This window comes from Cydia amplana, chromosome 22, assembly GCF_948474715.1.
Source record: "Cydia amplana chromosome 22, ilCydAmpl1.1, whole genome shotgun sequence".
Classification (NCBI taxonomy): domain Eukaryota; kingdom Metazoa; phylum Arthropoda; class Insecta; order Lepidoptera; family Tortricidae; genus Cydia; species Cydia amplana.
The window spans coordinates 10,867,914-10,880,290 of record NC_086090.1 but is presented as its reverse complement, the minus strand read 5'-3'; the positions used below and the strand labels follow the sequence as shown (position 1 = coordinate 10,880,290).

At 35.5% G+C, this 12,377-nt stretch overlaps 1 protein-coding gene and 1 long non-coding RNA gene across 2 annotated transcripts in view; one reads left to right on the top strand and one right to left on the bottom strand.

Annotated features, from left to right (window-relative positions):
* The window catches only part of LOC134658317 (NACHT and WD repeat domain-containing protein 2), a 57,901-nt gene that overhangs the window by 13,859 nt on the left and 31,665 nt on the right, over nucleotides 1-12,377 (bottom strand). Inside the window, exons 15-16 of the mRNA XM_063513948.1 lie at nucleotides 928-1,097; nucleotides 231-296 (exon numbers count right to left, since the gene is read on the bottom strand). Of these exons, the coding sequence (XP_063370018.1) occupies nucleotides 231-296; nucleotides 928-1,097 (236 nt within the window). The remainder of the gene's footprint in view (nucleotides 1-230; nucleotides 297-927; nucleotides 1,098-12,377) is intronic.
* Nucleotides 5,025-5,909, top strand: LOC134658449 (uncharacterized). The gene is made up of 4 exons (XR_010097704.1): nucleotides 5,025-5,061; nucleotides 5,320-5,361; nucleotides 5,519-5,545; nucleotides 5,865-5,909. It is a non-coding gene; the product is annotated as an uncharacterized LOC134658449 (long non-coding RNA).

Sequence of the window (12,377 nt, the reverse complement as noted above, 5' to 3'; positions counted from 1 at the left end):
GTTTTTATGTTCGCGAAAAACTCAAAAACTACTGAACGGATTTTCCTGCGGTTTTCAGCTATCGATAGAGTAATTCTTGAGGAAGGTTTGTATTTTGTAGACCCGTGCGAGCCGGGGCGGTTCGCTAGTGAGTAGATAATGTTCAATGACACTCTAAATCGGTAGAAATACTAACATAACTGAGACTTTATAAAACATGGCTGTAGGTAATATTACGAAAGAGTGGGTACCAGTTCATCACTGAAACACCGTCGGCCTCTCGCTCGGAGAGGTAATTAGGTAGGTCATTACGGATTCTGGGAACAGAAAAAATAAATAATTAAAGACAAAAGCGGCAGGAGTATAAACACAAAATGTAGACTAGATCGCAAAATATTACGAACAGGTCAAACACATCAAAATATCATCGATAAAATTAATAACTAAATAGTTATTAATTCTATCAGAAATCTGATCGAAATGTTTGTCGGGAGACACTTTCCACAGGATTCTGTGGGCAAATCAGTAGGACTAATGCTTTTGAAGATGATCCCTCATGAGTACTTGGTCCACAGCAGAGGTGGGATCCTCCTAACCGGTGGCAGATGGTACTGGTACACGTCATCCAGTACCTTGTCATCCAAGGAGATCAGGTCTTCAAGCTCGGTCTCCGAGAGGCAGCTGCGAGCTGCTGCGATGTATGGCAGAGCATGAAACACTCGGACAAAGCTTTTGAAGATGATCCCTCATGAGTACCTGGTCCACAGCAGAGGTGGGATCCTCCTAACCGGTGGCAGATGGTACTGGTACACGTCATCCAGCACCTTGTCATCCAAGGAGATCAGGTCTTCAAGCTCGGTCTCCGAGAGGCCGCTGCGAGCTGCTGCGATGTATGGCAGAGCATGAAACACTCGGACAAAGCTTTTGAAGATGATCCCTCATGAGTACCTGGTCCACAGCAGAGGTGGGATCCTCCTAACCGGTGGCAGATGGTACTGGTACACGTCATCCAGCACCTTGTCATCCAAGGAGATCAGGTCTTCAAGCTCGGTCTCCGAGAGTCCGCTGCGGGCCGCTGTGATGTAAGCCAGAGCATGAAACACTAGGAGACGGCCATGCTGTAGACAAAATAGATAATTAGATGTTTTATTAGTCGATAGTGACTCTATGAAGAAGAGTTGTAGGGTTGAATCCCCGCAAGGCTAATCAGCATTATAACTCCCGCGTCGAATACCAAAACTGGCCTGCACTTCATAAGTTGTTAAATCATAAATTAATTAAAAATACGTATAATGCCTTAAGGGCCTATTTTAAATTTAAGCTAGTTATTAATTTGTTTTAGTATTTGTACAGTTACTGTAATACTTCTGTATTATATCTATTGTGACATTTGTGACCTTCGCGCAGGCAGCTTTCTCGCGCAAAGATTGGCCATAGCCTCGGGCCTAGCAATCCAGCGCGGGAACGCTGCCTGCGTGATGCACCCTTACCAAGGGCACATGATAGTTATTTTTAATTTTTAGCTTTAGTTATTTTAATTGTAGTTAGTTTTAGTTTTATATTTTATAACACTTATTATATTACAATACATTAGTTTTGTCTATTGTGTAAATAAAAGTATTTTAATGCTAAAATTAAAAATAATACGATGTTATATAAATTATAATGAATAAGCCAATGCGCAAAACAAAATAATGAACTTGACATATAGTACAATAGCGAATAAATTTTAAAAATCTCAACTTGATTTGTTATTGATACAACATGATCTTGTTTTAGAAAATCAAGTTAAGATTTTTTCAATCTGAATATGCATCCAATTGAAATAGAAATCAGTCGTGCACTGCGCTATAGGTAGTTATTAAGATTTGATTGATTGGCAATTATTCAATAGTATGATCAAATTGATCTGACTATTTTACGGTAACATCGCGACTAACATCCGATTAATCGAAAACATGGAGAAATTATTGTTGAAGAGGTTTAAAGTTTACGAAAAATCGTGCCAACCAGACTAGATGGCGCTATTCGGTGTATGTTTTGAAGCAACTGAATAGGGAATAGTACCAGGCGTGTCTCACTCCGCGATTTCGTCGCTTTGCTACAGGTAGCTAAAAGTACATCCGTTCGGCCCCAATTTTGGGGAAAGCCATAAGCCGCGCGTCGCTGTCGCCACCTAGCGGCCATATCTGTACTGATCGTAACAGACGCGTTTTGTTAGAGAGTGAGTCTTCTGTACTTAGTACTATTATTTATTCTGTGATAGTACGCGAAACTCTGCGTAGAGGGCGCTACTTCCACAATCCGTCACAATCTAAGGGTCTAGCTCATATTCAAGCGAAAAAGAGGCAGATAGCCGAGTTTCGATTTCGCGTTTCCCGGTAGACCTTTTGTAAACAAACCGCCTTGATGTATCAATGTCATATTTTATTGTCTGAAAACTTGTCAAAAAACAGTTTGAGGCACAGTATATGTATAAGTTACTCTATGGTTTACGATAGGTACTAGTGATGCACTCTGGCGGCAGAACATTGCAGTAATACCTCCTATTATCAAGCGTCAACTTTTGACGACCTGGGGCCCGTTTCTCAAAAGCTTGTAACTTGTAATACAAGTGGAAGTCCCTTTCTAACAAAAGCTATCAAAAAATGACATCCGCTTGTTTTAAAAGTTACAGGCTTTTTTGAGGAACGGGCCCCTGCGGGCCTAGCAAAAATGATAAAAGTGTTGATAGAGAACGCCAATCGAAACTATGTATGGAAACGGTCATACATTTTTTTTATTTGGCGTATGTAGTTGGATGATTGTCATGTTGGCTAGGCCTTGTTGTCGTATAATGTACGGAGTTCGAACAGCAAAAAATCGAGACACAATATTTTTTAAAGTGAAAACTTCTTTAGCGGCGCTGTGCACTTTTTGAGGTGGGGAAAAAATGTTAAACTCGAGACAGCGTATTTAAATGCCATCTAGTGAGTTTCGCTCGAACTGGTATTAATTTAACTCGATTACTAACAGTGATGTGCTTAGGGGTTACAAGTAATTAACGCTAACGCTAGATGGCGTTAACCTCAATTATACATATGTGCATTTAGCACTAGTCATTGAGTTTTCACTTCTGCCGGCACTCCCTGAGTGCAACCCGTTGTTTTTTTTTTAGATTTTCTACCTCTTCTACTATTCATTGCTCCTTGATCGAAATCAATTTTTTTTGTGCCATAGAATCGACTAATCATTCAAACGAGCATCGGTTTTACAACCATGCACTTATTTCTACTGTGTTTGTTACCCTTGGGCATTTTTGCGGACTTTTTAGTTGTTGGCAACAATGCTAAAATAGTGAGAATATTTTTTTTCTAATTTAGTCGCCTTTTAATACCTCAATTCAACAATAAATACATTTAACGCCAGTTGCACCATCCCACTAACCCGGGGTTGACCCGTTAAACAGTTAGCCCAGTCTCAAATTGTACTGGTAACAATAGTAACTCCGTTTAACCGGTTAACCCCGAGTTAGTGAGATGGTGCTAGACTGCAAGTGGCGCTTAGACATTTTAGACCATTATTTTTTATGCAAATGCAAATCCGGGGTATCTGCCTACCCCTCCGGGAAATAGGCGTGATTGTATGTATGTATGTATGTATGTATGTATGTATGTATGTATGTATGTATGTATGTATGTATGTCCTATTTTTATGGCATGTAGGGGTTTTTCAGCTCTTGAAAAAGCTATCTTAAAGAGTGGCCAACTTCACTGGTGACCGAAAAGCTGGCAGCTTCCTCGCGCATAATAAGCCTCGCAATACAGCGGGGAAACGCTGCCAGTATCTTCGAAACCATTGCAAATGGGCAAATTTTGTTTCATCTATATATATAAATGCACGTGTCCTGACTGATTGACTGACTGACTGACTGACTGACTGACTCATCAACGTAGAGCCGAAATATTGTATATTAACGACTTCTTGAAATATATTAATATTCACTGAATTGGGTACGGCCTTGGTAGCTCACATGGAAGAGCATTGTACTAGTGATCCAGTGGTCGTGGGTTCAAGTCCCACCCAAGACAGTGAATTTTTCCACTTTTAATTTATTTCGAAGCTTAATAGCATCGTTCGCAGACGTTTCTGCTTAATACAAAATTAATTCTTGAAATATGATCAAATGTTACTGAATTAACTACCTAGTTATAAGATTGTATACGTTAAATATGGATTCCTTATTGTAAATAAATGATTTTTATTTTGTTATTTATTATTTACAATGAACATCTTATCTTATATTATCTTTCCAGGCACTCAGAGGCGGTGACTCAGGAAACCAACAAGAACCCAAAATTCGGAACACATTAAAAAAGGCATGTATGAAATAAAAAGCCTATAATATTAATTGAAGGGATGTTTACAAAAACAACTAACTGCGTAGAGCGGTTGACACTTTTTTAAGAACATTGTTAATCGTTTCAGGTGTCAACCAGTGTAGTCAGTTATGTTGTTTTTGTAAACATCCCTTCAATTGCACTATATGCCGTAATCATCATTATGCTTTTGATTTTTCACTTATCATAAAACTAAATATTCTATTTCAATATTTTAAATATATTTGAGTGCCACTGAAGTTATATTTAAATAAAATATTTTTTTATACAGCTAGCAGTAAGTAAATTAATTTGACTTTTATTTTTGCTTAAGAGCGATTTTGAAAATTATTATTTTCGAGATATTCCTTTGATGTTTAAAATTAGGTTATTTCCGATTATGATAATAAAAAGAAAATGTCCCAGATAAATATATGCATAATATAATTATGTTATTTTTTTTCGGTGCGTCACGCATATTCAAAACCTGTAATTTTTTGGAAGGAATTTTAATAATTATAACTGTGTCATGACATTATTAAACAGTATATACCTAGGTAAACAAGATATATACAGTGTATTACTAAAATAAATCAAAAACTAGCTTAAATCTAAAATAGGCCCTTGAGGCATTGTACCATAATAATTTGATGACGATTTTTTCATTAAAATACACATTTTACAGCTTACCAAACCTGGAAAGGTAGATAAAGTGGCTGCGAAGGTAATACTTTGGAGACAAATATTTTGGTAGATCGGTTATAAAAATGTTATAATTTTAGACTAAACAACCAAGTAATGTGCTATAGGATGGATGAATATGGAAAATACGAATACATTTCTACAAGAAGATTTTTGTTTTATGTATTTATACAAAGTTTTAAATATATTTACTTCAACAATCAGCAAAAAACGTATTATGTTGTACGATAGTTGGTACATGGTACGTACGATAAATGTAATAAATTTATATTGTCCTTAGATTGCCTTGGATATTATTGATCATGATCAAAAAACAACAGAGGTAGGTATACATATATAAAATACATAACACATACATTCCCAAACTATTACAAATGACTCTATTACAAAGGGAATGAAAATTATTTTTAAATAAAATTACAAGAGAAATATACTGATACATGAAAATAAATGTAATTATAACTATGTTTTTATTACAGGACATTAAAAAATTGGAAGCTTTTGCAGTAAGTTAAGAAAATAGTTTGTCAAGTGTAGCAAGATATAATAGATTTATAATCGATAGATATATTTTTTGTCTGTAAGCATTATTCGGCTCCTTCTTCAGATTTGTGCCTGTGTCTAACTCTAAACTCCGTCAAACCATACTAAATGTATGAAAAGTTTGACGGAGTTGAGTCTGACCATAGTCATATAATTTGAGATGGTTCCACCTCATGGTTTCGCCATTTTGTAAATTTTTCGAAATACGTTGTACGCACTTATTTACTAACCTAGAAGTTAAAATCATTTAATTACTTAATGTATGTTGCGATCGTATTTTAGCAAGACAGCGAAGCTGATATTGTAAAATTATCTGAGACAATAAAGGTAAGTGAATTTAAGCTTCCGACTGATTACGTCATTTAAATTTGAAATTTGATTAATTGAAATAAAATCTAAATTCCAACTGAAAAACGACATACCCATGCCACTTGAAGAGATAAAACGATTTAACTAACGTATTTTTAGTCACTCGCGCGACATTTAGCACTGCATGAGCATCGTTCACGAAGGCCGCGCGTCGCGTACCTACTGTTGCACGCCGCGCCGCGCGCTGGGAGTTGGTGGAGGTCTTTGCGCTGTCGTTATAGGCGGGTTTTGAACACTTATGTACCTATATGTATTTATATTTCTTTTTTACTAACATTAATTACAATGGAAGTAAATGGTCTTAACCTTATTGTATCTGTTTAACATAGCTGGCAGTAAGTAATTTATATAATTATGTTAAAATAGTTTAATTAAATACCTAATTGCAGCCACATGCACATTTTTTTGCCGATCAAAAAATTAAATAACGTTTTGAGATCAACTTGTTATCACACTGTATAATCGATGGAGTCAATGTGTGTAAAAATGTCCCATTTTATTTGTTTATTTATGGAATTAGTGATGCAATATGACAGCATAATATTGTGTTCCTCAAAATAAGTACCTAGTAAATATTTGTTGAAATTTTTGTGAAGTCTCTGTTCCAGACAAAAACAGTAACTGTAAATTTTGGTGTTGTGAATTCATCATTGTACTGAAATAATATTTCTCACTGGTAAATAATATTTTTGACAGGCAATAGGTGACATGGATGGAGCAAATAAAGTAAGTTAATTAATTTTATGTAACTCCCGTAGACTGGAACGTATTAATTTATTACATATTCATTTATGTATTAATCTATTAAAAAACTGAACAAAATACTACAAAGGGCATTTTTAATCCCGGTTTATGTATGTCTAAATAATCAATAATAAACTAAAAAATATACTATACGGCTTATGTCACGCGCTCAAGTTCACCGGCCGGCAATATTGTATTAAAATTCATTGCCGGCGCGCTTTGCTTTAGCGCCGCTCTTCATAACTCAGCCGGCAATATTTTATTTCCCAGCCGTTGTAGTACTTACTTTATATAGGTTCTATTAAATGCGTTTGGTATCACATGTTTTAAGTATGAGTTTTAATTGCAGTTGGCGAATCAAATAATCGACCATCAACCACCCGAGGTAAGTGTTTTTCAAGTAAAATGTGACAATCTATTTTGATATGGATTGTCATATTTTACTTGCCGGCACGGCGCTTACGTCGCGGTACCGCATTAGTGTTGGCACGCCGCCAATAATGGACTAAGCGCCGACCACCATAAGGTCCCTTTTGATATGACTGTCACAAATATTGCTGTAAAAATAACACAAAGAAAACCATTAAAGAAAAATCTTATTATTATTCGATATAAAAAAAATATAGTTTACTCATACGATCATCAACTTATATTTTTTTAGTTGGCTGTGAGTATTTTCAACTATCATCGACATAGGTTTTAGTAAAATTAAAATTCAGTAATTATGGATGAAATTTTGTATGAGTTAAATTGACTAACCAACTACAATAATGCGACTTTATTTTATTGTATAAATTTATATATATTGTGTATTTGCGTTTCAGGAAAAACTTAAACCGAAACTCTCCGCATTAATAGATAGTTTAAAGGTAATTTGCAATTAATTTGTTATTTTGGAATAATGTATTTATTTGTTTTAGGATTTAATTAATTTTATATGGTTTTTATCTGTCGTTAATATCTGCTTCTTTATCTTATAAGTACTACAGTCTTATAAAAAAATAAAAATAGTTTCTATACCTACAAAAATAACTGCAGGTTTATCTTGCACAAGTATGTTGAAATATAAAAAAGTGCAAGTATAAGTTTTAATATGGAATAGATAAAAATCATGGAACTTTTACAGGACCAAGAAGTAACGAAAGAAGAACTAGAGGTATTTAAACCTTTTGACCTTTATTTTCATATAACTACGTATTTTTATAATGAGTAATTTTTGTAAATCCGTTTTTTTATGGAATACCTCAATAATTTATTTGATTTTATTTTACAGATGGTATGTAATACATAGTTTACAATATTTACGATAACTATGTATTTAATGGTCCAAATTGCATATACAATAAAGGTGTGCAGTTTAGTTTACAGAGGAACCAAATTTATTTTTGAAAATTTATTATGAATTTTATTTGAATCATTTTAGGTTAACGTTTTTATGGCCGCGGTGAGTGTTTGTCATTAAGTATGAATTTAAAGTTTTTTTTTACAATAGTGATACCTACACATCTATTGTATGATACCATTTTTTTCATATATGTCGTAGTTAAGTACTTTTTACTGAGCTTTTTATGTAGGTAGGTATATAACTACTATAAATACTCAGTTTAGCACCGCTCTTAAGGGGCCCACTGATTACCAGTCCGCCGCAGTTGTTCGGAGCTGTCAACTTTTTGTTCTAACTGACAGGCCGATATCGTCCGGCGGACTGTTAATCAGTGGGCCCCTTTATGCCTGTTGTAATAAGTCAATCACTGTCATGAAAATCTCAGGCTAAGACTATTTTTGTGTCTTAATTTGTGTTTAATACCTATAGATTCTAGCATCTCTTGGATAATAATAGCACTTGTTTTGATTTATTTGTTTAGATTGGGAGTACGAAGTTAGAGTCAATCATTGAAGATGTTGTGCCTACGGTACGTATTAATCAGATCTATAATAAATAGCAAATACATATACTCTGGCACACCCACTTTGCCTTTACCAGTGAAGAAAGGCCTGAAATTCAAATTATTTAAGAGGAGTCAACCGCGCGTATTTTTTAAAAATTTGCCGCCTCTTTCACCACTGGAAGACTTCGTCACTTTTTCTTTAATATGTATGACATCTATTTTCAGTTTATAAACTCGAAAGTAAATTAAAAAATTAGTAAACGAGTAATTAACCTACTACAAATCTCTAATATATTTCAGCATGGTACAGAAAAGGAACAGAAAGCACAAGAAGTAATGTTACGAAAACATTTTATCTTCATTTTTTTATCATATATTTTTATTATTATATGATATAAATTTCAATATATATTAAATAAGTTATGGTTTCTTTTAAATGTCTTATTATTTTATTTATTTATACGAACAAATTATTATTATTGCAGCTGGTTCGTAAATATAAATTTCAATTTATTTAGTTTTTAATTTAAATTATATTAACAGTAGTTTAAACGAGGATAAATAATTTATATATTTAAACATCTTCAAACCATTTCAGATAAAGGAAACACTGGTAGAAGTAAGATATTGCAAATTTGATTTATTATTAAAATAAAAATAAAATACCCAACAGTTCCTTTTATTCTTTTTTTTACTGAAAATGTATGAATTTTATTTATTTTTTATGTATTTATTGGTATTTAGGATTTATTCTTATGAAAACAACGTTTATAGCGGCATTGCTACACTTTGTCACAGCCAAGTGTAAAATTAGCTTAGACGTACTCTACTTTAATTTGCAATAACTTATTTCTCTTATCCAGCAAGAAACGAAGAACCTAAAGTTAAAACTGCACCTTGCATCCGATCAGCCTGCTTTGGTAAGAATATGGAGTTCACTCCTTACGTACGATTATACAATACAATCTGCCGTATTCGAACTTCAAGATATTCACAAGAGACGACACGTACTAGATCCATTCTAGATACGTTATAGTTTAGATTTCAACTAGTTCTCTTTTGCAGTGCAATTCGGGCAACCAATGTCACTTTTACGATAGATCGTGTTAGATATCTATTATATGTGAATATCTCTAAGTAATATCTTGTGGAAATCGTTCAAGGGTATCTCCAGAATCGCGGAAATGTCAAATTTGTCAGTTTAGATCTTAAACATATCGTTATCGTATCTTGGCGATGTCTAAAAGATATCTAATAGATGTCTATTACAAAAACCGAATCGGGCCGAATATCTGGGAGACCGAGCTTTGCTCGGAAAACATATTGGTTGCACGTGGGCGGAGATTGGAGGATCTTGAGGGGAGTCGGAGTCAGACAGCGTGTGCTCTTTATGGTGTATATTCGGAAAGTGTCACGAGTACATTTAATTCACTAGCCTAAAATAATAATAACTAATTACAGCGCCACCTATGCACTGTAAAGGGAACTAATTACCGTCCCGGAGGACTAAGTACCTTTATGTAGATCATTAAGCCATATAGGGTTCATTGAAGTATCTAAAAGGTCAGATAGATGGCGCTGTTAACTGCACAAGTTAACACATATAAAATCTCAAAAATGCGCGTTTTCCCAGAGATAAGACCTAGCTAAACTGTTTAGACGACAACGGTTTCTTCGGGGGTCCTTCTTCAGGCTTGAGTGCTCGCGGCGACTGCAACTCGTGCACTCAAGCCTGAAGAAGGACCCCCGAGGGGCCCGAAACATGTCGCCAATCTGTTTAGACGACAACCGTTTCTTCGGGGGTCCTTCTTCAGGCTTGAGTGCTTGCGGCGACTGCAACTCGTGCAAATTACGTTCTCGACGGCGTTTATGTCAGTGACAAACTGATGGTAACCGTACAGTTTGTCACTGACATAAACGCCGTCGAGAACGTACGAGGGCTGTTTGATAAGTACCCGTTTATGAAAAAAATAATCAGTTGTTTTTGTTTATATGCATTTATTTTTCTTCATAGTCTCCTTTTAACTCTATACACTTGTTCCACCTATATTCAAGCTTCAATAAACCATCCAAAAAGTATGATTTCGGAAAGTCATTAAAATAGGCCTCTGTGGCGGCAATGACTTCGTCATTTGATCCAAATCGCTTACCACCGAGCCATTTTTTCAGGTTGGGAAACAAAAATAAATCGCATGGGGTCAAATCTGGAGAATACGGGGGGTAAGGCAATAGGGCGTAGCGTAATTGTGTTAATTTAGCCATCACAACTCTAGACGAATGAGCTGGTGCGTTGTCGTGATGAGACAGTACTTTTTTATTTTTTAAATGGGGTCGTTTGTCCTTCAACCCAGCGTCAAATTCATCCAAGAAATTGGCATAGTACTGCCCTGTTATCGTTTTCCCCTTTTCTAAGAACTCAATATGTATAATACCCTGCGAATCCCAAAAAACGGTCGCCATGACCTTTCCAGCCGATGGAACGATTTTTGCTATCTTTCGCGCAGGTTCACCCGGTAAAATCCACTGCTTCGACTGCCCTTTCATTTCCGGGGGGTAGTGGTGACCCACGTTTCGTCTACGGTCACGAAACGACGCAGAAACTCCTTCGGGTTACGTTTGAACACGGCCAAACACTGCTCCGAAGTAGTCAGTCGGTTCCGTTTTTGCTCCTCCGTGAGTAAACGCGGCACCCACCTCGCCGATACTGTCTTCATACCCAATTTTTCTTCTAATATGTTTTGTACCCGCTCGATTGGAACATTTACAGCATCAACGATTTCTCGAAGTTCAATTCGGCGGTCGGCTAAAACGATATTTTCAATTTTCTTAACCATATCGTCTGTAGTCACCTCAATTGGGCGGCCTGGGCGATCCTCATCAAAGACGGTTGTTCTCCCCCGCTTAAACTCGTTAAACCAGTATCTGACGGTTGTCATAGAAGGAGCACATTCATGGTAAACCGCTTGCATTCTTACTTTTATTTCATCACATGTTTTTCCTTCCAAAAACAAGAATCTAATTACAGACCGATACTGCTCTTTCTCCATTTTCACAATTTTAAGTTCACGTTTTCACTGAATCGCTGTCAAATGAGAAAAAAACAAAAGAATGCAGTTTTTTTTTTAAATTTTCCCACCTCTGAAAAATGGCTTAAAACGATTGTATACATATTTTCGGCCCGTGATATTAATACATTTGGAAAACGGGTACTTATCAAACAGCCCTCGTAATTTACTTTCTATGCATCTCGCTCGTACTCGCATATTAGTGCAAATGAGATGTATAGAAAGTAAATTACGTTCCCGATAGCGTAAATGTCAGTTTTGACACTGTCAGTGACTCATGGTATGGGCTCAGTTTAAAATATGTCTCACGAAAGTTTAATATCGATTTTTCGCTCCCGAAAACTCCCATATAAGCAAATTTCAATAAAATTATCGCATGGTGTAGGTACATATATTTATACAATTTCAGAAACTGAATAAAGTGAGGGATCGGGTTAAGGTTGGTGAATTAAAGTTATATGTATAGTCAAGTGGGGTTCAGTCAAGTCGTTACCTGACAAGGGGCTTAGCCAAGATGGCAATTCGTTGATAGAAAACATCAATCCCAACTTAAATACAGGGCGATTTCTGGGTTGTGATCCAAAACCACTTTAACTGACTCTGTAAATGATTTGCATTATCATAACATGGTAGTATTTGATTATGGTAGGTATATAGTATTTTATTTGATTTTTCAAGTAAAATTAATCTTATACTAAGTGAAATTGATATTTACAGGGGAATAGTTT